The 25,393-nt window shown below is 40.4% G+C and overlaps 4 protein-coding genes across 41 annotated transcripts in view; 1 reads left to right on the top strand and 3 right to left on the bottom strand.

Annotated features, from left to right (window-relative positions):
* LOC116733095 (oocyte zinc finger protein XlCOF6-like) overlaps positions 1 to 25,393 on the bottom strand; it is a 778,765-nt gene that overhangs the window by 379,295 nt on the left and 374,077 nt on the right. The window lies entirely within an intron of this gene.
* Positions 1 to 25,393, bottom strand: part of LOC116733104 (gastrula zinc finger protein XlCGF8.2DB-like) — a 570,370-nt gene that overhangs the window by 180,133 nt on the left and 364,844 nt on the right. The gene's annotated exons all lie outside the window — the stretch shown is intronic.
* LOC116733103 (immunoglobulin superfamily member 3-like) overlaps positions 1 to 25,393 on the top strand; it is a 919,724-nt gene that overhangs the window by 153,407 nt on the left and 740,924 nt on the right. For all 8 annotated transcript variants that reach the window (XR_004341939.1, XM_032583812.1, XM_032583811.1 and 5 more), the window contains one exon: positions 7,802 to 8,164. Coding sequence is in view for 7 of the 8 variants with exons in the window: in XM_032583812.1 (XP_032439703.1) it covers positions 7,802 to 8,164 (363 nt within the window). In the remaining variant the exon portion in view is untranslated. The remainder of the gene's footprint in view (positions 1 to 7,801; positions 8,165 to 25,393) is intronic.
* LOC116733131 (butyrophilin-like protein 8) overlaps positions 10,638 to 25,393 on the bottom strand; it is a 766,651-nt gene continuing 751,895 nt past the window's right edge. For 20 of the 31 annotated variants that reach the window (XM_032583881.1, XM_032583887.1, XM_032583874.1 and 17 more), the window contains one exon: positions 22,971 to 25,070. In XM_032583881.1, coding sequence (XP_032439772.1) covers positions 24,712 to 25,070 — 359 coding nt within the window. In that variant the 3' untranslated portion in view covers positions 22,971 to 24,711. Of the gene's footprint in view, positions 12,543 to 12,961; positions 13,325 to 13,436; positions 13,686 to 18,135; positions 18,254 to 18,449; positions 18,562 to 18,645; positions 19,187 to 19,207; positions 19,375 to 22,970; positions 25,071 to 25,393 lie in introns of those variants that run through there. The other 11 variants (XM_032583870.1, XM_032583868.1, XR_004341946.1 and 8 more) reach the window with 10 other exon arrangements.

Genomic DNA, 25,393 nt, shown 5'->3' on the forward strand with positions numbered 1-25,393 from the left:
TGTCCATATGTGCACTTGGCACCAGGACACCCTAGGCCGCAGTTCGATGATCGACTTTGTCATCGTTTCATCGGATCTGCGGCCGTATGTCTTGGACACTCGGGTGAAGAGAGGTGCGGAGCTGTCCACTGACCACTACCTGGTGGTGAGTTGGCTCCGGTGGTGGGGGCGAAAGCCGGTCAGACCTGGCAGGCCCAAACGTGTTGTGAGGGTCTGCTGGGAACGTCTGGCGGAATCCCCTGTGAGACGGAGCTTTAACTCCCATCTCCGGCAAAACTTCGAACACGTCCCGGGGGAGGTGGGGGACATGGAGTCTGAGTGGACCGTGTTCCGTGCCTCCATTGTCGAGGCGGCCGATCGGAGCTGTGGCCGCAAGGTTGTCGGTGCCTGTCGCGGCGGCAACCCTCGAACCCGCTGGTGGACACCTTCGGTGAGGGATGCCGTCAGGCTGAAGAAGGAGTCCTATCGGGCCTTTTTGGCCTGTGGGACTCCGGAAGCAGCTGATGGGTACCGGCGGGCGAAGCGGCATGCGGCTCGGGCGGTTGCTGAGGCAAAAACTCGGGCGTGGGAGGAGTTTGGAGAGGCCACGGAGAAAGACTTCCGTACGGCTTCGAGGCGATTCTGGTCCACCATCCGGCGTCTCAGGGGGGGGGAAGCGGTGCAGCATCAACACTGTTTATAGTGGGGATGGTGTGCTGCTGACCTCTACTCGGGACGTTGTGGGCCGGTGGGCAGAGTACTTCGAAGACCTCCTCAATCCCACCAACATGCCTTCCACTGAGGAAGCGGAGCCTGGGGACTCTGGGTTGGGCTCTCCAATCTCTGGGGGCGAGGTCGCCGAGGTGGTTAAAAAGCTCCTCGGTGGCAAGGCCCCGGGGGTGGATGAGATCCGCCCGGAGTTCCTTAAGGCTCTGGATGTTGTAGGGTTGTGTTGGTTGACGCGACTCTGCAATGTCGCATGGACATCGGGGGCAGTTCCCCTGGATTGGCAGACTGGGGTGGTGGTCCCCCTGTTCAAAAAGGGGGACCGGAGGGTGTGCTCCAATTATAGAGGGGTCACACTCTTAAGCCTCCCTGGCAAGGTCTATTCAGGGGTCCTGGAGAGGAGGGTCCGCCGGATAGTCGAACCTCGGATTCAGGAAGAGCAGTGTGGTTGTCGTCCTGGTCGTGGAACACTGGACCAGCTCTACACCCTCGGCAGGGTCCTGGAGGGTGCATGGGAGTTCGCCCAACCAGTCTACATGTGTTTTGTGGACTTGGAGAAGGCGTTCGACCGTGTCCCTCGGGGAGCCCTGTGGGGGGTTCTCCGGGAGTATGGGGTACCGGGCCCTTTGATACGGGCTGTCAGGTCCCTGTATGACCGGTGTCAGAGTCTGGTCCGCATTGCCGGCAGTAAGTCGGGCTCGTTTCCGGTGAGAGTTGGACTCCGCCAGGGCTGCCCTTTGTCACCGATTCTGTTCATCACTTTCATGGACAGAATTTCTAGGCGTAGCCAAGGTGTTGAGGGGATCCGATTTGGTGGCCTTAGGATCTCATCTCTGCTTTTCACAGACGATGTGGTCCTTTTGGCTTCATCAGATCGTGATCTGCAGCTCTCGCTGGAGCGGTTCGCAGCCGAGTGTGAAGCGGCCGGGATGGGGATCAGTGCCTCCAAATCCGAGGCCATGGTCTTGAGCCGGAAAAGGGTAGAGTGCCTTCTCCGGGTCAGGGGGGGTGTCCTGCCCCAAGTGGAGGAGTTTAAGTATCTCGGGATCTTGTTCACGAATGGGGGAAGAAGGGAGCGGGAGATCGACAGGCGGATTGGCGCAGCGTCTGCTGTCAAGCGGGCGCTGTACCGGTCCGTCGTGGTGAAGAGAGAGCTGAGCCAAAAAGCGAAGCTCTCGATTTACCGGTCGATCTACGTTCCCACCCTCATCTATGGTCATGAGCTTTGGGTCATGACCGAAAGAACGAGATCGCGGATACAAGCGGCCGAAATGGGTTTTCTCCGTAGGGTGGCTGGGCTCTCCCTTAGAGATAGGGTGAGAAGCTCAGTCATCCTGGAGGGACTCAGAGTAGAGCCGCTGCTCCTTCACATCGAGAGGAGCCAGTTGAGGTGGCTCGGGCATCTGGTCAGGATGCCTCCTGGACGCCTCCCTGGTGAGGTGTTCCGGGCACGTCCCACCGGGAGGAGGCCCCGGGGAAGACCCAGGACACGCTGGAGGGACTATGTCTCTCGGCTGGCCTGGGAACGCCTCGGGATTCCCCCGGAGGAGCTAGAAGAAGTGGCTGGGGAGAGGGAAGTCTGAGCCTCCCTTCTGAAGCTGCTACCCCCGCGACCCGACCTCGGATAAGCGGAAGAAGATGGATGGATGGATGGATGGATGGATGGAATTAATCTTTAAGATTATACACAGTTATGACATCATCTATGCACATTGATATGAAAGCTTCTAAATGTAAGAAAAGTAATAAAGTGGCATTTAACAAACAAAAGTTTAGCTTTTGTTCCTTCTAACTAAACTAAAAAAAAGGTTTCATACAATTTAGAGTCAGACAGTAAAAATAAAAAGGTTCTGGTTTCATCTGTGTGTGTGTGTGTGTGTGTGTGTGTGTGTGTGTGTTTGTGGGTGTGTGTGTGTGTGTGTGTGTGTGTGGTGCAGTAAATCTTGACCCCTGAATGATGAGGTGACTGTTGGTTCACAACTTTGATCTCATTAATAAAACAAAAATATGCAAAATTGAATTCAAAATATTCAAAAGCGGAATTTTAAAAACCTGTTTTTCTTTTTTGTCACAGGACCTGATCCTGGAGTTAAAGATGGTGTTGTTGTTGTTGGAGCACTCATCATCCTCATCTTCATCACATACTATGTTGTATGTCGCCACAGAGGTAAACAAAGTAAGTCAGTCATTGTCTTTGTAAGTCTTGCAGAATTTCGGTGAATTAATGATTCTCTCCATACATGCATATTTCCAATTGATAGAAATTTATAGTTTTTAATAGTTTGCAAAATCTGATCTGAAACTGAAGAGAAGTAAAACTCAGAAACATGGAGCTGTCTGGATAAACATGTATAAGAAAAGTTATGCAGTTTTCACATATTTATCAATATCTGTTGGTGTTTGTCTGAAAAGAAAGAAAAACAAGAAACCAAATTATTATGAGTAACTTTTTTCTCTTTTAGGTCTTTGTTGTTTATTGTAGCCTTTCTGCCTGCCCAGGTTGATGAAACATTTTTACCAGACAAAAGCTGTTAAGGAGAATTAAATATTGTCACTCATTTATATTGTTAAGCTAAATATTCACTGTTGTTTACTTTCTGTTGTGTACAGTTTTTCCATGGTGGAACAAGTCTCAAAATGAACAAGTGAGAAATGATGGAGGTATGGAAATGGAACAATTTATAATAATTAACTTATATTAATTCTTTACTTTTTTATTTTCCTGCTCATTGATAAACTAAGCAGGACTGCAGTCACTGAACATCACAGCTGAGCATCAAACCAGGAAACTGAACTTCCTTGTTGGTGACTGAATCTGACTGACTAGATAATTTGATGTAGCAGCAGTGAACTGGTGACCTGACTGGTTTACTCTTGGCTCACCAGCTTTCCCACTGACCTGAACAGTGATATGCAGGTTTAGACCAGAGGTGACCAACCTGTGGCCCCGGATCTGGACAACACTAAAGAAAAACAGCCAAGAATCAAGAAAACAAAATCCAACAACATTCATTCATAAAATGCTATAAATAAAACTATTAAAAATTGCAAACACATAACTCAGATTTTCTCTTCTTTGTTGTGTTTTCTTCAACAGAGAAGCTTATAGCCAATTAAAACATGTTTAATATTATGATTACATCAGACCAATTAAAAAAAGAAACTAGAGCTTAATGAAAGACATCTCTTCTACCTTAATGAAAGTTTTATTCAAAAGGTTCTTTTAATCTGACAAGCCTCATCTGAATATACATTACATATTCAATTTAATATGACTATGTTTACATTTTTATTTTAATATGCTTCAGTTTCTGGATTGTCTCATTTTTGTCAACAAGCATCTGGAAACAAATGAATGACAAATAATTTTAGAAAAAGTAAAAACTTTACTGCTTTACTTTATTTTTTGCTGATTGATGATAATTTTCTTTTGAAAAACTAAAAATGACAGAATTCAGTTTTTATCCAAGCCATCTTAATAATAATGTTACTTTGGGATATCAAACAATCAGAAGAAGATGATTTTATTGAAAACATTTTGTTTTGTGTTTCATAGATCGCAGAGGAAATGGTAACCAAGGAGATGGAGCTGAAGAAAGACCTTTACAGGACCTGGGAAAATCAAACCAAAGTGTCTGAATTCATCATCCTGACCTGGAATCTCCTCAACCACTTGTTGGCTGACGCGACTCTGCAATATCGAATGGACATCAGGGGCAGTTCCCCTGGATTGGCAGACTGGGGTGGTGGTCTGGAGTGGAGTCACCCTCATAAGCCTCCCTGGCCAGGTCTATTCAGGGGTCCTGGAGAGGAGGAGCCGTTGGATAGTCAAACCTCGGATTCAGGAAGAGCAGTGTAGTTTTTGTCCTGGTCGTGGAACACTGGACCAGCTCTACACCCTCAGCAGGGTCCTGGAGGGTTCTGGGAGTTTGCCCAACTGGTCTATATGTGTTTTGTGGACCTGGAGAAGGTGTTCGACCGTGTCCCTCGGGGAGCCCTGTGGGGGGTCCTCCGGGAGTATGGGGTACCGGGAACTTTGCTGTCAGGTCCCTGTATGACCGGTGTCAGAGTCTGGTCCACATTGCCGGCAGTAAGTCGGGCTTGTTTCCGGTGAGAGTTGGACTCCGCCAGGGCTGCCCTTTGTCACCGATTCTGTTCATCACTTTCATGGACAGAATTTCTAGGCGCAGCCAAGGTGTTGAGGGGATCCGATTTGGTGGCCTTAGGATCTCATCTCTGCTTTTTGCAGATGATGTGGTTCTGTTGGCTTCATCAGGTCGTGATCTGGATGCTTTCTTGTTTTTCATGTTTCTTTGCCTTCTTACATTGGGATCTGCATTAACAAATACAGGTTAGTCTCTATTGTCATTTGCTTCAGCTATATTGTTATTGCTAAGAACCAGTGTTGTACAAAGTACTGAAATCTCAGAGTCAAGTAAAAGTATAAGTACCTCTCCAAAATATGACTTTGGTAAAAGTCCAAGTCACTGACTGAAATGTTACTTGAGTAAAAGTCTTAAAGTATCTGAAACTTCTTGTACTTAAGTATGGAAATTACTGTAAAAATGGATGTACTCAAGTAATGTAATGAAAAGTATAAGTAAAAAGTAAAACAAGGCAAATGTAGTTTGAATGACATTTTTTATATTTTGGTAAACTTGTCAAATACACTTAAAATAATGTACCCAACCAAGTGCAGGCAAAATTAAACCTGCTAATAGATATACCTGCAGGCATCATTTAGTTAAGAAAATTAGGTGCTTTACCTATAGCACAAGGTTAACTTGACCTGCTTTACAACTGATTATTATTCGTTAGATTTAGTCTAAATTGCTATCGCTATGGCTTCTGTCCCCCCTTGAACAGAGGAGTCTAGGTAGCCTGCTAAGGTCAACATTAGGCCTCAGCTAAATACACCACGTGTGGAACTGAAACAATGCCAAACAAAGTTCATTTATACAGGTAACGTTATAAGATTTCACAATAGTGTCTAGTGACCAAGCTATAGTTACTGAAACAGGAGGATTATAACCATTTCATAAGAAATTACCTCGATGTGTTTCTTCAAGTTGGACGGGGAGTTTTTGTAAGATAGATTTTCCACATCTTTGGGCAGGAATAACATAAACTGCATGCGGTACGACGAATCTTTAACACCCACGAAAGAGTATATTGTGTTTAAATAAGGCCATGGGCTCTCATCACCAGCTGGTGGTTCCCCTGGAGCCACCAGCAGTCGTTGTGGTCTCCGTCTCCTCCTCCATGTGGCTGCTGCTGATTGCTAGACTTGTGTTGGGTAAATTGTATTACTAGTATTATCAAATATTCGTTGTATCATGTAGCTTTGTAGTTACATTTAGATAATGTTTACTTATCTGCTTTTTCTCTTTTACTCTTAGTATAAGTAATGTTTCTGTGTGTTAAATAACTCTGATTCCTTCCTAAGGACTCCCTGGGAGATGGAGGTGTTAGTTGCTCCCAGCAGAGTTTTACAGTCCTGCAATAAACTCTGCTCTGTTCTTCTTTGTGCTACAAAGCCGTTGCTTTGAAGCTATACAACGTGTCCTATTCGACGCCGTGCATGGAGCAAGAAGGATCTAGAGTGTAGATAACATGTGTTTAGTTAGTGATTGTCATTTAGCACTGCAACTAAAATGCTTTGACCCCACCCCTTAGAGTTGCAGTGCTCTCTGTGATAGGGACTCTGAAAGTAATAAAAAGAGAGGAGCGGACAAATGTGTTTCAGAGCGGTTGGAGATTTGTAACTGAAAGCACATCTCTGTCCGTTCTCCTCGCGAGAAACAAAGAATCTAACTCTCTTGTCTTTCCTGTGTTTGTTTAATGTGTCCTTAATAGGTATTTAGACCTGACAACTTGCTTTGTGTTTAATGGGAGAAGCGAAACAGGTGTATCCTATTGGTGGTGATGAATAAGCCCAGGCAAGTAGGCTACCGACTTTGTTGCAGTCAATCAGTAGGTGGGGTCAAAACACTTGCGTTTCTCTCTCTCGCTTTTTTGTAACGAGTAACTAAACCACACATTGAAAATGTATCGGAGTAAAAGTATGCAATTAAGTTCGGAAATATAGTGAAGTAAAAGTGAAAGTCATCCAAAATGTTCATACTCGAGGAAAGTATGAAGTACTCCGAAATATACTTAAGTAAAGTAGTGAAGTGTTTTTACTTCGTTACTATACAACACTATTAAAAACAGACATCACTCTGTAACAAATATTACCATATAGTTGCTTTACTTCATCTGTACAGAAGAAAGGCTCATTTGCATTTTAGTATCTGCTAATTACAGGATCATCTCCACAGACTACCTCACTCTGCAGCGCCTCATTGGCTGACGGGCTCAGGTAACTGTCTGTTGGTCTGAAGTCAGTCTGTCTCTCTGACTGAGACAACAAACTTCTGACTTGATTTGTTCTCCAGAGGAGGAAAAGGACTGTCTTATTTTAGTGACATCTCTGCTTAGTCCAGACAGACAATGCTAAGCTGCATTTTCCCGTTACAACAACACGGCTTCATCATAAAAGAATCCAGGTACCAGACTGGCCTGTCTGCAGTCCAGACCTGCACATGTTTGGCACATTATGAAGAGCAAAATGCAATAATGGAAACCTCAGACAGTTATCAACTGAAGTTGAGCATCAAGCAAGAATGGAAAATATCTCCACCTGAAGACTGTCAGTCTCAAACCTCAGTTTGAGGAAACTAATGACAGTTTCCTCAACTCTGTTGACAGGAAGTAGAAACTCAAGCAGAAACAGTTTAACTCTAAATGTCAGCCTTGTGTTTGTGTTCATTCATTATGATGATTAAAATATATTAAATCATAAAAGGATTAAATCAGGAGAAAAGTTTGAATAACTGAATAAAATACATTCATCAACAAATAACAAAAATCCTTGTTAGATAATTTGAAGCAGATTATTTCTGATTCTAACAACAGTTCTTGTTTTAAGGTCCAGATCTGTTGTTCCAGTCCAGGTCAGAGTCCAGTGTCTCTCCTTGGTCTCTGCTGCTGCTGTGGAAGTGGACCGCTTCACTTTGACCTCTGACCTTTCTGCTCTGTTTTCTCTGTCCTGTAGTTCATAAAAACATCTCAGCTGTTCCTGGACAGAGCGTCTCTCTGCCATGCCGACTCCCCAACATCAAACCTCTTGTGGTTGTGAAGTGGACCCGACCGGACCTGGAACCAGAAGATGTCCTCCTGTTCAGAGATGAGCAGCCTGACCCAGAGAACCAGCATCCATCTTTTAGGAAGCGGGTGGAGCTGCAGGACAGACGGATGAAGGACGGAGACGTGTCTTTGCTTCTGAGCAACGTGACGACCAGCGACTCGGGAAAATACGAGTGTCGAGTTTTCCAGAGAGAAGCAACTGGCAGGAAGAGACGCACTTTGACCTCTGACCCCATCGGGATCGTCTTCCTGGATGTAGCGCCTCCTCCAGGTGAGTTTTCATGGTTTCTATATTCCAGTGAAAGAAGGAAGCTGCATAAAGTGTTTTAATGTTCAGATCAGTGAATCTTCTTAAAGGTGAAAATGTCTTTAGAGTCTCTGTGGGGGCTGTGGCTAATCTAAGGGGGAATGTCCCTTTAAGGCCAGATGTGGTTCTGGTTCTGCAGTGAACCTGTCAGACCAGATGTTTGTTTTCTAAAGCTGCTGCAGAAAGCAGCTGGTCTGAGAGCAGCAGATGAAGAGAAATGGATTCTGACCTTCAGCTCTGATTCTGTTTTACAGAAAACGAGGAGGAAAGAAAAGCAGATGGAAGCAGAAACAAACATGTTGGACTGATTTTTGTAGCCGTTCTGATTATTGGTTGGTTTCTTCGTCGCTATTTAACAAAGCAGAAGATGAACAGATCACCGAACTCAGTGAGTGTTAAGGACGGTTCTAGTTCAGATCCCCAACCTTGATCCTCAGAGCTCAACATCCTCCATGACTTGAATGTGACTTTGCTCTAACAACTTGATTGCAATGATTGCATCAGCTCCTCTGCAGGCCATCAGGTTCTGCTGAGGACTTTTAATAATTGAATCATTTATGTGGCTACAGGGAAAGTCCTAAAGCCTGCAGGACTTTGGGCTCTGAGGACCAGGGTTGGGATCACTGCTCCAGTTGACCCAAGATTGGTTTCTTCAGCTGTTACAGTCGATATCTTGATGCAGTGAAAGTGAAATTTTGTATTTTGAACAAATCAATCTAAAGAAGCAGGAACACATTTATTAAACATGTATGCACAAAAAAACAGTTTTGCAGCTTAAGAATCAATAATTTTATCTCCTGACTTTGTTCAAAACTGAGTGAGTAGAAATTTAAACTGTTATTATTCTTCAATATAAAACATGTATATATGATCTAAGAATAATATATTCCATTTTATTTTATTTATTTCCTCAATAACTATTTAAAACTAGTTATATATTTATGTAACTTTCATTATACTGTTATATAAATATATTTATGCTTGTATATTGTTTCCATTCTTTAGCCGTTGTGTTTCAGAAAGTCACTTCACATGTTAATGTTCACATGTGTTTCGATGATGTTCTTATTTTTATTCATATTTACCTTTAAATCACGCCCTCCTTCTCTTTCTGCAAATTATTCTTGAATATTTTTGTGTTGTAGATTATGTGTGTACATTATCCAATGGAAATTTTAATGTACATGATTTTGTATAAAGTGTGTTTTTAATCTTACTGTATTAAATATCCTTATTGCTTTTTTCTAAGGTGTGATTATCAACTGCAGAGAATTTTTATATCTTTTATTCCCAGATCTATGCAAAGTAGAATAGTTAAAGTAAAGACATTGATGAATATAGAATATGCAGGAATTTCAGATCTAAAATATAAAGTTATTCTTCCAAGAACTGCAGTAAATATGATCAGATTTAATCTGATTAAATGAGATTCAGAGAAATTTTATTTCATTCACTCTTTTATGTTTATCTTTAGTTATGAGTTTTACATTAAATTGTACATTATTCCTTCCAAACAGTATAAACTTTGTTTTATTCAGGTATATTTAGAAATTATTTCTGTTAAAACTCAGGTCTAGTTTGTGTCTTCAGTCCTAATTGGATTGTTGAATTACTGATCACAAAAACATTTAAACTTCAATAATTTAATTTATGTATGTTGATATTTTGTTACTGAGCTAATAAAATATTCAGCTTTTCTTGTTTTTTTGTTTTCAGTGTTTTTCAAACTTTTCTCAGTTAAATCTTTATCTTTATAGTTAAATAAATAAACAGGAAGTAGAAACATAGAATCTGATGAAAGATGTTCAATTAATGCATAAAAATAAATTAAATCAACAAATGTTACTAAATTATTTCATGTTGTTTCCTGATTTTGTTTCATTTAAACTGAAGTGAAGATCACAGAGTGAAGCATCAGGATGAAGCTGCTGATCAACTGATCAGATCAATATTCAATAATCACGTCTTAAAGCTGTTAGAAATAAACACATTTCATTAAAGAAACATTTCTAAATCTGTGTTTTCACATCAGAACTGAATAAAGACAGAAAGGAGGAGAAATACTAACTTTCACTGCTGAGCAGCTTTTAGTCAGAGCTTAGAGCGCCACCATGTGGACAAAACCACACATTGCAGCTGATCTCTGCTGAGGTAACATCATTTACTTCCTGGTTGGATCTTTATAGATTTGACTGATTTTGGTGATTATTATTATTATTATTATTATTATTAATAGATTAAAACTCTGTTATTCACAACATCTGGGTCCAGATGTTCTGGTTCCTGATCAAAGCTCCAGTTTAACCAGCTGCTCTGAACCAGTTGATCTGGAGCTAAATGTTGATCATCTGACGGTTTAATGAGACGCTGCAGATAAAATAAATATGATAAAATAATGAAATTTATTCTATTAACATGGAATTAGAGTCCTGACAGCATCTTTCTATAAAACTGATTTATTTACATTTTAACAGCAGAAACAGAAAACAAAGCAGATAAACTGATCACAGTAACAAAACCTCTCAGCTGTTCAGCTTTAATAACTGGATGGTTCTGATCCACAGAACCTTTTGGAGCTGAAAGCTGAGAAAACGACTCACTGGCAGCTTTTCATTGAGATTCATGTTGATTCATTTGAAATGACTGAATTTTAATACTTTCTGAATCAAAGCTCTGAGAAAAATGACTTCAATAAATTTGCTTCAACAAACTTTTTAAAGTTGATTCAAAACAACAGATGGAAAGACTCTGTTCATTTTTTTACTACGATTCATTCATTCACTAAATTAAAATATTTTACATATAAAAACATTTATAAAAATCATTCAGTTGTTTATAAAAATAACATTTATTATAAACGTTTCACCAGCTGGTTTTTACTTAAATTATAAACTTGTGTAAAAACGTCCATTAATCTGGACTGAACTGGACAAAGTCATCAGAACTGAACCAAACGACTCCTGGAACAAAATCCTCTGGACCGATGAGACCAAAGTCCAGAAGTTTGATCTCAATAAACAGAGAAAACATGGAGGCGCCATCGTAATAGAAAATGTTATAAGGTTCTCCTCACCTCTCTTCTGCTTTAGGTTGTCTGCATGATCTTATCATGATTTTGGTCAAGCTGCTCTCAGATGGGCCTCTGCTGTACCAAAGAACAGCAGGAGCTCCTTGATCCTGGAGACGATCTAAAAGTTTCTTCCCAACGTAGAATTTATCCTTTAGCATCAGAGAACCATCTCCTTTCCTTAACAACAGACAAATGGCCAGACTATCTGTGTTGGTCTCCACAGAATCTCTGGTACATCACAATCAGGGATTCACACCTATAGTCCAATCAAGTCTCTCTTCTCTGACCAGAACCTATAAAAGGAAACCAGATCCACTGTTGGTCAGAGCAGACTTGACAGATTCCTACGACTCTGTATTTCTGTTCTCACCTTGCAAGGTTTTAATAAATTCCTTATTTCTTCTCTTCCAGACTCTTGCTAAAGTAATTTCTTCCATGACAGCCATGTTGGAGCAGCTCAGCTACGTCGGCTCTGATTGGTTCTTGTTTTGGTTTCCCTCTGGGTTTGTCGTTGCAGGGATCTTTCTTCTTACATTTTTTACTTTTGGACTTTTGTAGTGTTGCGTAACCATAACAATGTTTTGTTTTTAGAACGGGGAAACTGTAAACGACCTTTACTTGTATAGTTCTGCTCAAAGATAATCCAACAGAAACAGAAATTTAAATTAAATATTTGTTGCTTTTTATCAGCAGCTTCCTGAGATGTTTTGGGTTTTCTGGATTCTTAGTTCTGGTTCTGATCAGATCAGCCTGGATTCTGGTTTAATTTAGTTCAGTCATTTTCTACTTTATGTTTATTCATTACTTGTGTTTAGTAGCTCATTAGCAGTTAGATTAATGTTCCTAGTTTTCTAGTTAGTGTTCTCTCTCTCCTTCCCTCTACTCTCTCTCTACAGAGGAGAAGCAAAAGCTGATGAGGTGGATTAGCAGAGCCTGATGATGTCATCCAGTGTTTCAGTGAACTATTTTCTCTGCTGTCTGATATTTGACTTGTTTGCTTGTCATGCAGCCATGAATTGGTCAAACAGCAACAGTCTTCAGTCAGAGGCTTCTTCATATTCAGTCCAACACAGACTGCTACTGGAGCTCCTTCCTGCCCACAGGATCATCATCCATATCAACCCTTTGAACTGAGAGTCAGGAAAAGTTTGACCATCAGAGCTGCTGCTGCTGCTGCTGTCAGTAACAGAGAAACATGGAGGCCGATCCTTCCTCGACCTTCTGGTTCTGGATCCAAGGTCGTTCTCTGGGTTGGAGAAACATCAGCAGCTGCTGGAAAGATAGAAGAGAGGTTTGAATATTACAGAAACCTTTAGAAGAATAAAGTTTAATGGGAAACAATTAAACATGAAACCATATAAACAACACAGAAACATTTGGTTCTGTTTTAACCTTTATAAACCGGGTCGGTTCTGATCACAAAGAAACATGAAAACTTTTCATTTTTCTCCGACTCTCTGGATGAAACCAGTTAGGACTTTTACCTCATTCTGAGTTTCCTCAAACTAAATCAGAGGAAAAAATAATCTAAATAAATAAAAACCAAGAGAAACAGGAAGAAATAATTTCACAGAAAAACACAAAAGTTTTTTTTTTATATATCAGAAAAACTTTGCTGCATTTTTTCAGTTCAATTTCACTTTTTCAGCATTTAGACTTTATAAAGTTCAGATGTTGCAACATGAACTCACTAGTAACGCTGAGTCGACATCTTCCAGAGTTGAATCCATCTTCAGTTTTCACGTCACACAGATACAGACCAGAGTCTTCAGTCCTCAGTCTGGACACATGGAGTCTGATTCGTCCTTCTCTGAGGACGTCTTTGTCAATCTGGACTCGTCCTGAAAACTGTTCATCCTGAGAATCTGGAAACTCAACTCCTTCATGGATGTGACACAGAACCAATTCTCTAGGGGGATCTAGAAGTTCACAGAGGATAAACATGGAGGACAGAGAGGAGTCGGGTCTGGTGGTGAAGGTCCACTCCAGAGTGATGCTGTGGTTCTCCTCTGCCTGATAGCTGCTCTGTGTCACATTCACTACAAATGTTGCTGCTGAGGAGACAGAGAGGGAAAGAGAGGAGCAGACACACTGAGAACTGGAACATGGGAGTCTTTCAGCTCCATCTAGAGAGCTTTCTGTCACAAAGACAAGATGGAGACTGACCACAGAGACATGAGCTGAGGATGAGGAGCAGCAGGATCCTGGAGATCATCTTCATCCTGAGAGAGGAAGAGGAGGAGAGGCAGCAGAACATCAGGAACATCATCAAGTCCAAGAGTCCAGTTGTTCCTTAAAATAACTGGACTTCTGGTTAGGAAAAGAAAAACAATGTTGTAAAAGGAGTGAAATTATTCTGTTATAATTCATGAGGAGAAAACACCAGAGAGTGAAATCTGGGAATAGTTTGTTGCGTTTTTTCTGTTTTTCACATATTTTTCACACTTTTCAAATAAAATGTGACAATAATGTGTATTTTAAATAACAACATTGCAAACGAACCACAAAGAAAATAAAGCTGAAGCTGTGAAGAGAATCATTCCTCTATAAGGAAATCTGCTGTGCTGCATTTGTGTTTGTGTGATTCTCAGCAAATATCCAGTTGGTCGAAACACAAAGAGACAAAAAGATTTAATCCTAAAGACTAATCTCTAGGATTAAATTTAATATGAATCATTTTACTATACTAAACTAATGAGACATCTTCATCCTGAGAGAGGAAGAGGAGAGGAGGCAGCAGAACATCTGGAACAACTAAAATATCTGGTCTTTCCTCAGACACGTTTTTTTTTCTGTACTTAGTTTCTATTCGTTTTTCTGCACTGCTGAAGATCTATACTTTTATTTTACAACATATTAACTGTAAACATTATGATGCTCACCTGATCGGCTGTGAATGCACCGCCTGCACTGAGGTCTGCTGCTGCTCCGCTCACACTGTCTCAGAACAGCGCCGTCAAAAACTTATACAGGCGGTTACTTCACTGACGTCTCTGACGTCACTGACCCTTTCCGCCTCTTTCCGCCTCTTCCTCAGAAACGCACTTACACCCGGAAATTTAGTTCCCTGTTTTTGCCAGTCGACATCAGTGTTTATCAGACGGTGCGTCCACATCCGATCATGTGAGCAGCATAAACCTGTTTTATTTAATTTTCGGTCATTTATTGAGACAATCTGCTACATAACAGGACAGAAACTTTAAGGACCAGGAGTTAGAATAACAACCTAGTAAATAAACTCAGGAACGTCGTCAGATAAGTTAAATATGAGTGAGTGAATTCTGCAAATTACTAATGTCTGCGTGTCTTCTTTTAACACGCAGACACGCTTCTGTTGGAGGCAGACGCGCGTCCGCCTCCAACAGAAACTCTAACAGAGTCTCTGTTAGAGTCTAACTCTGTTAAAGCCCTTTAACAGAGGCAGAATCGCGCCTCAGCCTCCGATGCAGAAGCGCGATTCTGCCACTAACAGAGTCATATTTTTCATTTAGTGAAGTTACTCAAAGGGTGGAGTAGCAAGACATTTTACTCAAATAAAAGTAAATAGCATGATAGAGTAAAACTACATCCAAAGGTATTTTGTCCCCAAAGATTTTTACCCATTTTTGGTGGAATATGTAAAATTTTAGTGGTGCCATTTTTCCACCAAATGGGTGGAAAAATAAGGCCAAACATAAACTTTGATTAATTGTTAATTAAAGTCAAGAGCATTTGTCTTCTGCATGTTTTATGGCTTGATAGGAATAAAGTTATTCAGACACTTAAACCACATTAAGCTATGAATGCTGGGGATGCAGTTCCTATAGTCCACTGGTGAAACTGGAATCCATCAGGTGTCTGTCTGTGGGAAGTCGTGACAGTAGCACCACAGGCAGCACCGATCTGTAGTGGGTTGGTGCGATCCTTATTGTTACAGAAACAGTTTATCCACCATCATCGATAATCATGCTAACTAGCTGAGCTTTCATATCAAGCATCCCTGTGGTGAACCAGCTGTAACAAAGCAGAGAGGAAGTAGGAGGGTTTGTGCAGCATATACAGAAAGTGATTGGTAGCGCTATAACCTTCCTCATGTCTCTGATTGGTTGTTTCTGACAGAGCAGTGTATTTCTGCAGATCGTAGTAGGACCATAGAGCAGTGGAGCTGGATGTTTTCACAGAGTGTCTCATGTTATGCTGTCAGGACATAGTGATAGTTTTTAGAAATAAGATGTTTCTTTTTTCTTTTTTTTAGAAAAAACATCTTATATCTCTAAGATGATTAAATAATTAAATCATAAAAGGATTTAAACCAACTGAAAAGTTTGAATAACTGAATAAAATACATTCATCAACAAATAACAAGAATCTTTGTTAGATAATTTAAAGCAAATTATTTCTGGTTCTAACAACAGTTCTTGTTTTAAGGTCCAGGGGCCTCATGTAGAAATCATGCATGCACGCAAAAAATGTGTGGCGCCATATTTTACGCACAAGTCGGCATGTATAAAAATTAACTTTGCATCAAAGTTTGTGTCAATATTTGCAGATATCTTCCCTGGAGTGGAAATATGCGGCTGCCACAAAAACGTTTTCTGTGAACAATAAGAGAAACATTTTATCCTTAAACCTTTACACAAGGAGCAGCCAATCAGGTTTGTCACTAGTTCAGGAATAAAGCAATAAACGAACATGACTCAGGACGTCCTAATACTGCAGAGTACCTTCTGCAGTACTGGATGGTTCAGTGAACACCTCTGGGACAGGTGCTGGATCTCCTCTCTCTACAGGGTCTCATCATTGTTATCAGGTCCTTCCTAGGTAACATAAATGTGTCCAGAGAAAGAAAAGGTAGAATTTAAAATGGTTTATTACAAAAAGAAGGTTTTACAAACAACCTGTATACCTTAACCCAAATAACACTCAAATATAGAACCAACAAAGCTAAAGCAGGTCAAGTGTGACTTAATTAAATGACCAAAAATAACCAAACATGTTCATTTAAACTCAAAACAACTCAAAAGAAAAAAATAAATACTAAAGAAGTACCAAACCCCTCAAGCACAATCTTCTAGCAGAACAAAGTGGGTCAGCAGAACAAAAGACTTCAAATCTGCCCAAAACAGTTTTCAAAAAGGCTAACAAGCAAGCAAAGTGGTCAGCTCCATAAAAGCTGCCCCACTGGAGGAATGGTTGCAGAGTCTTTTATAGGTGGGCCAATATTGATTGGTACGGTCATCATCTGCTGGTCCAATGTGGTTGCTGCTCCACAGCCAATCAGCAAAGTGTGCTCCCACATCTGAACCTGCATAAGAGAGACTGGACAGCCTCTAGAGACCGGGCCGAATCAGACCCACTGCAGCTGTATCATCTGCAAACTTTGGATCCCTGTCAGAGAAGTGGATGGCTGCACAGTCATGGGTGAACAGTGTAAACAGAACCAGACTGAGCACACAGCCCTGTGGTGTGCCTGCACTGAGAACCAGGGTGGAGAACCATTATCACCACCTGAGAATGGTTGGTGGGAAAGTCCCGGATCCAAACACACATTGATGTTGAAAGTCCCATGTACGTCTGACATATAAAGAAAAAGGGACTCAGTACAACAACTAGATAAAAAGGTCAAAGAGTATCACATTTCACAGGTCAGGAAAAAGTTTTAAGTTAGAGAAAAGGGAGCGGGAAGTAGGCTAGTTATGCTAGCTTGACTTTGACAACCTTAACATGTAGATGTCCTGAGGAATTTGGTGTATCCGGTTCTGTTAAAAACAAAGGCAACTCTGACAGTTCATCAGTAGTGCAGGTGTTTAAATTGGCTAATCAACCACTGCTGTGTTCAGATAGCCACTTATTAATAATCGTAAATAAAACATCAAGCCTGAAAATGTAATACTCCATGTATGGGAATAGTTTGCACGTTTTCTGGTGTTGATTTCTGACACACTAATGAAGCTATTGTCGGTCAGTTGCTATGACAATGGGTCTGTATCTAGCATAGCCAATAGATGAACAAGAAAAAGAATATGAGTCTTTTTGAGTTGTTCTTCAACTGTTGGTCTGCGTCATTTTCCCTTTGCTGTGGCGCACTGCACTAATTTAATAATACCCACATTTCCCTGTTAAAGTTTTTTAACAGAGTCTTTATACTGCAGCAGCGCAGCTATGGATGGCAGGTCAAAGAATCGTCTTTCTGCCATCCAGCATTGGGCACATCTGCAAAAGTTGATAATAATATGCATCGTGTCTGTAGACAAACTGATGCTTTTATCAATTCATTCAGTACTTTGAGGACATTCATGATTTTGATATTGCCCTAAATGAAAATGAGTTTGATACCCATGTTATAAGATGATTTTATCTTTTTCATTTGGGCTTTCTGGGCTTCCATACAAAGGTAAAATAGTACAACATGCTGGGGTTCTATTGACCCAGAAAACCTGATCAGGTTATTCATTTGTTCACGAGATATTGACAAGTTTGACTTAATAATTCCTGATTCAACTAAAGAAAGTTGAACATTATTAATAATCTCATTAATAATGTTGTAATTTTTAATAATTACATAAGCCAACTATTGATACAAATTCTGATTCTCAAGAAACAGAAAATGTTTCAGAAAACAAAACAAAACACAAAGACAGAATAAACTGTAAAAGTTTTATTTTTCCTTTGCCAAAGAATAGAAGAAAGTTTTGCATAGATGATTCTTTCTTATGACTCATTCAGTCTGATCTTATTACAGAGAGACAATCCAGCTGCTGTTTGCTTGTCACTTCATTCCTTAGGTTGCATTAAAGAGAGAAATTATAGGAAGTAAAGAAGCAGAAATATCTCTGGGTTTTCTGAAGGTTAAAAAGGCAGGAAAACAGAAATAAAAAGCACTGACCCTCCACTGGTTCTGTTTTAAATCTGGCCTCTTTGGGAACCTCACAGTTTTCAGGGTTTCTTGGCGCAGACAGAAGGCAGATTGTGATTAGACCCCAGGTCATCCCAGCACTTTGCACCTAGGAACAAGAAAAGAAATCACACATCACATCATAAAAACCCTTTTGCCACAAGAAAAATAATATAAGCTCCAGCTGTAAATTCAGTAAATGTTTATGCAGGTCAACTAAAAAGTTCACATGCACAGTAAATTAGTTTTACCCATGAGTCATCTTACCAACCGATAAAACAGAGTGGGTTGATATTTTCTTATACCTGAATAGTTTATCTGTAAACAGCGCTGGTTGCCTCCATCTTTATTATTCTGTCCAGAACACCAGTGTGTGTAGTCGAAACGGCTTCCATCGCTACACAACCAAATGCTCTCCTGGAAGACAACATACAGCAGATGACACATTTTATTCAATGTTTCACAAAATACACAACAAATAAAATGTACTGGCAACAATACCTCCTGTGCATTAGTGCCTCCAATCCATGCTTGTTTGGCCCCGTGACCTGCTGCAGTTATTATAATCTGAATCTGATTGTACTCGTTCAATTCCTGAACTGATGCAAGGTTTGCCCCCATGGACAGACAGTTTCTCTACAGACACAAAAGTTAGAAGTAGCTGGATTTCTTCAGCAAAGAACAAAAGAAATTAAGAGCACAATGTTATTGGAAATCACCTCGACTCTTGCCCAAGTCATGCTTTTTTGAACATATTGAAAGCAGCGACTATTGATCAGAGTCCAGCCAGAAGGACAAGAAAGAGATCTCTGGAGCAAGTCAGTTTGTTCTGATGGCAAACAAATTCAGATCAAGAGGTGCATGTGGAATTACTCTAAAAATTTCTTATTTTGTCAACATTATACTGTATACTCTCTCACATATATATATTTATATAGCTATCCAGTCAGTTATATAGCTGACTGGATAGCTCAATAGATAAGGCATCAGTATATCACCCGAGAGGGCGGGGGTTCAAATCCAGTCTGGGTCCTTAGGCAAGACCCTTCAAGCTACTGCCTACCTACTGCCTAAGATGCTCAGTCGTCGCCCGGCCAAACAAGGTCTGCATCAGGTGTTGGGGAACCAGAGCACCTTGATGACAAATGGGCTACTGGAACAAGACGGAAATGTGGATCTGTTGGAATGCTACTACTCAAGTAACCCTAATCAGAGAGGTTACATGCAAAGACTGGTGAAGGAATGGTTACGAGATACAACACAAATGCTACGGCAAAAAGGAGGAACCTGGATGTCAGAACTGTGGACTTAACTACAAGTCCACACCCAGAAGTTTCCTAACTCAGGAAGCTGAGACCACGAAGCTGAGACCAGACACTCAGAGTTCGTCTGAGTGTCTGGTTTCCGTTTCCTGCTTTCTGCTTCTTAATGCAACCTAACCCAGCAGTTTCCTGCTTCTTTACTCAGTGCACAGATTTGTCATGTGTCTGTGATTATGTTAATTATTACATACATATGATTATGTAATAATTAACTTATATTAATTATTTACTTTTTCAAACCAGGAGTGTCTGAATTCATCATCCTGACCTGAAATCTCCTCAACCACTTATGGTATAAAAACTGGGTTCATTCCTCACTTCATTTAAGCCACCTGACTCTAACTTCCCAGAGGATCCATCACTCTGCGTTTCTGAGGTCTGAGGCCGGGGTCCAGACTTTATCTTTACGCCCTTCTTACTCCAGAATGTGTCTGGCCCCTCGGCACTGCAGAACAGGACATTACCTGTCCGGATCACTACAAGAAAATTTACAAGAAACAGAAACATATAATACAGCTGTTTTATTTCAAACCTCAGACTGAAGAACTCTTGGCCTCCAAGTCACTTAAACTCTTTTAAATACCAGATCTCTCTGTTCTAAAGCTCTATTAATTAATGATTTCATCACTGAGCATAATATCGATGTTATGTTTCTGACAGAAACATGGTTGAATGATAATAATGAATCGATCGTACTAATTGAATCTGCGCCTCCTAACTACAATTTCTTCAGTGAGAATAGGAAACACAAAAAAGGAGGAGGCGTGGCTTCAATATTTAAGAATACCATAAACTGTAGTAAAATCTCTTTGGGTCATTTCACCTCTTTTGAGTATCTTGGAATTGAGGTTAAAGGCCACAAACGAACTTTGACTGTAACTCTATACAAAACTCCAACATTTGTGGAAAATTTCTTTACTGACTTGAATGAACTTCTATCTCTCATATGTATTGATTATGATTGTTTAATAATTGTTGGTGATTTCAACATTCATGTTGACAACCCCCAAGACAGAGGGGCAAAAAAGCTCGCTAATATTTTAGAGACTTTTGGTCTAACACAACATGTCAAACAAGCAACACACACTCAAGGACACACACTGGACCTGGTTATCAGTAAGGGTGTGAATATTTCCAATGTCTCTGTAACTGATGTCGCCCTGTCGCATCACTTCCTGTTATCTTTGAAAGTTCTTTATCTTTTAACCCACTTGGACAAACAGCAACCATCACAAAACGTTCTCTCACTGAAAACACAGTAGAAACTTTTAATCAAATCTACTCTTCTTCCTCACCCTTAAGATGTGATGATGTAGATAAGTTGGTAAATGATTTTCAGTCTAAAGTCTCAGATATTATTGATTCCATTGCCCCAATTAAAATGAAGGTTGTGTTTGGTAGGAAGAAATCTCCATGGAGAAATGCACAAACAGTTAGATCTGCAAGACAACTCTGCCGTAGGGCAGAACGAAAACGGCGTAAAACTCAACTCCACGTTCATTGTGACATCTATAAAGAAAACCTACGTAACTATCATTTAACACTAAAACATGCAAGAGAGGCTTTCTTTGCAGATGTCATAAACAAAAACATTAACAATGCTCGAGCTTTATTTGCAACAGTTGACAGAATCACAAACCCTCCTGTGACGTTACCGCCTGAATTCCAATGTATTGCCGCCTGCAACCAGTTTTCTAAGTTCTTTTCAGAGAAAATTCAAAAAATCAGAGGATTAATCTGTACATCCACTATAAAGCCAGTACCAATGCTGAGCCCAAACAAAACAAATACAGGAAAAATGACCCAATTTCAACTACTTAATTATAAAACCCTACAGGAAATTATAAGTCAACTAAGCTCCAGTTCCTGCTGTCTGGATGTCCTAGATCTATAACTCTAGAACATTTCTTTAAGAAAGTCCTGCCTGTTATTGCTGCTGATCTGATCCAGATAGTAAACTCATCGCTCTCATCAGGCGTTTTCCCCCAGGCTTTGAAAACAGCAGTAATCAAACCACTGATAAAAAAGAACAATCTGGACAAATCACTAATGCAGAATTACAGGCCGACCTTTGACCTCCCATTCATCAGCAAATTATTGAAAAAGCTGTTTAAACAATTAACTAGCTTCCTAATGATAACCAACCGCTTTGACTCCTTCCAGTCTGGTTTCCATGGTTACCACAGCACAGAGACCGCCCTCGTAAAAGTGTTCAATGACATCCATATAAATACGGACTGTGGCAGAACCACAGTGCTGGTTCTGTTGGACCTCAGTGCAGCTTTTGACACTGTTGACCATGACATGTTACTGAATCGACTGGAGAGTTGGGTCGGACTCTCTGGTCCAGTGCTTAACTGGTTTAAATCCTACATAAAGAACAGGGATTTCTTTGTTTCAATTGGAAACTTCTCATCAAAGAGGTCAAAGGTCACATGTGGGGTACCCCAAGGTTCAATCCTAGGACCCCTTTTATTCAATATTTATATGCTCCCACTAGCTCAGGTTATAGCAGGAAATAATATTAGCTACCATAACTATGCAGATGACACACAGCTCTACATTACGATGTCACCAGGTGACCTTTGACCCCTTCCAATCACTGAACAGATGCTTAGAACAGATAAATGTGTGGATGTGCCAAAACTTTCTCCAGTTGAACAGAAACAAAACTGAAGTTATTATTTTTGGACCTAAAGAGGAACAATCTAGAGTCATAGATCTAGAGTTCTAGATCTAGAGTTCTAGATCTAGAGTCAATGCACAACTTCAGTTATTACAACTAAAAGCCAGCGATCAGCCCGAAACCTGGGAGTAGTGATGGACTCTGACCTGAACCTCCAGAGCCACATAAAGACAGTTACAAAGTCGGCCTTCTATCACCTGAAGAACATTTCCAGGATTAAAGGACTAGTGGCTCTGCAGACTGATCAGTAACTTTTATAAGGATGTGGGTTTTTGTTTGTATTTATTGGTTTCTTTAGTCTCTGTGTTGTGTGTCAGAAACCCTGATTGGTTTCAACTCATTAATCCATCCTGTATTTAACCTCATCTGTGTCTCCTGCTCCCTGCTGTAGAGCCTCGTCTTTGTCGCGTCACTGTTAGCATACTTAGCATAGCTTCTCATCCTCTCCTGTCTACCTTTTGGGACTTCATTAAACTCATTTCTGCTCTTTACCCTGAGTCTAACTGCGTTCATCCTCATCATTTACCAAACACTTCATGAAGCTGCATGAGCTTTATAAAGAAAATATATTTATTGGACCATTTTGTGTTAATAGTATAACCCCCAATTCTAATAAAGTTTGGATATTGCATAAGTCATAAATAAAATAAAAATATGATGATTCCTGATCAAAGCTCCAGTTTAACCAGCTGCTCTGAACCAGTTGATCTGGAGCTAAATGTTGATCATCTGACGGTTTAATGAGACGCTGCAGATAAAATAAATATGATAAAATAATGAAATTTATTCTATTAACATGGAATTAGAGTCCTGACAGCATCTTTCTATAAAACTGATTTATTTACATTTTAACAGCAGAAACAGAAAACAAAGCAGATAAACTGATCACAGTAACAAAACCTCTCAGCTGTTCAGCTTTAATAACTGGATGGTTCTGATCCACAGAACCTTTTGGAGCTGAAAGCTGAGAAAACGACTCACTGGCAGCTTTTCATTGAGATTCATGTTGATTCATTTGAAATGACTGAATTTTAATACTTTCTGAATCAAAGCTCTGAGAAAAATGACTTCAATAAATTTGCTTCAACAAAACTTTTTAAAGTTGATTCAAAGCAACAGATGGAAAGACTCTGTTCATTTTTTCACTGAGATTCATTCATTCACTAAATTAAAATATTTTACATATAAAACATTTATAAAATTCAGTTGTTTAAAAAAATAACATTTATTATAAACGTTTCACCAGCTGGTTTTTACTTAAATTATAAACTTGTATAAAAACGTCCATTAATCTGGACTGAACTGGACAAAGTCATCAGAACTGAACCAAACGACTCCTGGAACAAAATCCTCTGGACCAATGAGACCAAAGTCCAGAAGTTTGATCTCAATAAACAGAGAAAACATGGAGGCGCCATCGTAATAGAAAATGTTATAAGGTTCTCCTCACCTCTCTTCTGCTTTAGGTTGTCTGCATGATCTTATCATGATTTTGGTCAAGCTGCTCTCAGATGGGCCTCTGCTGTACCAAAGAACAGCAGGAGCTCCTTGATCCTGGAGACGATCTAAAAGTTTCTCCCCAACGTAGAATTTATCCTTTAGCATCAGAGAACCATCTCCTTTCCTTAACAACAGACAAATGGCCAGACTATCTGTGTTGGTCTCCACAGAATCTCTGGTACATCACAATCAGGGATTCACACCTATAGTCCAATCAAGTCTCTCTTCTCTGACCAGAACCTATAAAAGGAAACCAGATCCACTGTTGGTCAGAGCAGACTTGACAGATTCCTACGACTCTGTATTTCTGTTCTCACCTTGCAAGGTTTTAATAAATTCCTTATTTCTTCTCATCCAGACTCTTGCTAAAGTAATTTTTTCCATGACAGCCATGTTGGAGCAGCTCAGCTACGTCAGCTCTGATTGGTTCTGGTTCTGGTTTCCCTCTGGGTTTGTCGTTGCAGGGATCTTTCTTCTTACATTTTTTACTTTTGGACTTTTGTAGTGTTGCGTAACCATAACAATGTTTTGTTTTTAGAACGGGGAAATTGTAAACGACCTTTACTTGTATAGTTCTGCTCAAAGATAATCCAACAGAAACAGAAATTTAAATTAAATATTTGTTGCTTTTTATCAGCAGCTTCCTGAGATGTTTTGGGTTTTCTGGATTCTTAGTTCTGGTTCTGATCAGATCAGCCTGGATTCTGGTTTAATTCAGTCATTTTCTACTTTATGTTCATTCATTACTTGTGTTTAGTAGCTCATTAGCAGTTAGATTAATGTTCCTAGTTTTCTAGTTAGTGTTCTCTCTCTCCTTCCCTCTACTCTCTCTCTACAGAGGAGAAGCAAAAGCTGATGAGGTGGATTAGCAGAGCCTGATGATGTCATCCAGTGTTTCAGTGAACTATTTTCTCTGCTGTCTGATATTTGACTTGTTTGCTTGTCATGCAGCCATGATTTGGTCAAACAGCAACAGTCTTCAGTCAGAGGCTTCTTCATATTCAGTCCAACACAGACTGCTACTGGAGCTCCTTCCTGCCCACAGGATCATCATCCATATCAACCCTTTGAACTGAGAGTCAGGAAAAGTTTGACCATCAGAGCTGCTGCTGCTGCTGCTGTCAGTAACAGAGAAACATGGAGGCCGATCCTTCCTCGACCTTCTGGTTCTGGATCCAAGGTCGTTCTCTGGACTGGAGAAACATCAGCAGCAGCTGCTGTTGTCAGTCCGAGAGAAACATGGAGGCCGATCCTTCCTCGACCTTCTGGTTCTGGATCCAAGGTCGTTCTCTGGACTGGAGAAACATCAGCAGCAGCTGCTGTTGTCAGTCCGAGAGAAACATGGAGGCCGATCCTTCCTCGACCTTCTGGTTCTGGATCCAAGGTCGTTCTCTGGACTGGAGAAACATCAGCAGCTGCTGGAAAGATAGAAGAGAGTTTTGAATATTACAGAAACCTTTAGAAGAATAAAGTTTAATGGGAAACAATTAAACATGAAACCATATAAACAACCCAGAAACATTTGGTTCTGTTTTAACCTTTATAAACCGGGTCGGTTCTGATCACAAAGAAACATGAAAACTTTTCATTTTTCTCCGACTCTCTGGATGAAACCAGTTAGGACTTTTACCTCATTCTGAGTTTCCTCAAACTAAATCAGAGAAAAAAATAATCTAAATAAATAAAAACCAAGAGAAACAGGAAGAAATAATTTCACAGAAAAACACAAAAGTTTTTTTTT

This window comes from Xiphophorus hellerii, chromosome 14 (assembly GCF_003331165.1).
Source record: "Xiphophorus hellerii strain 12219 chromosome 14, Xiphophorus_hellerii-4.1, whole genome shotgun sequence".
Lineage (NCBI taxonomy): Eukaryota > Metazoa > Chordata > Actinopteri > Cyprinodontiformes > Poeciliidae > Xiphophorus > Xiphophorus hellerii.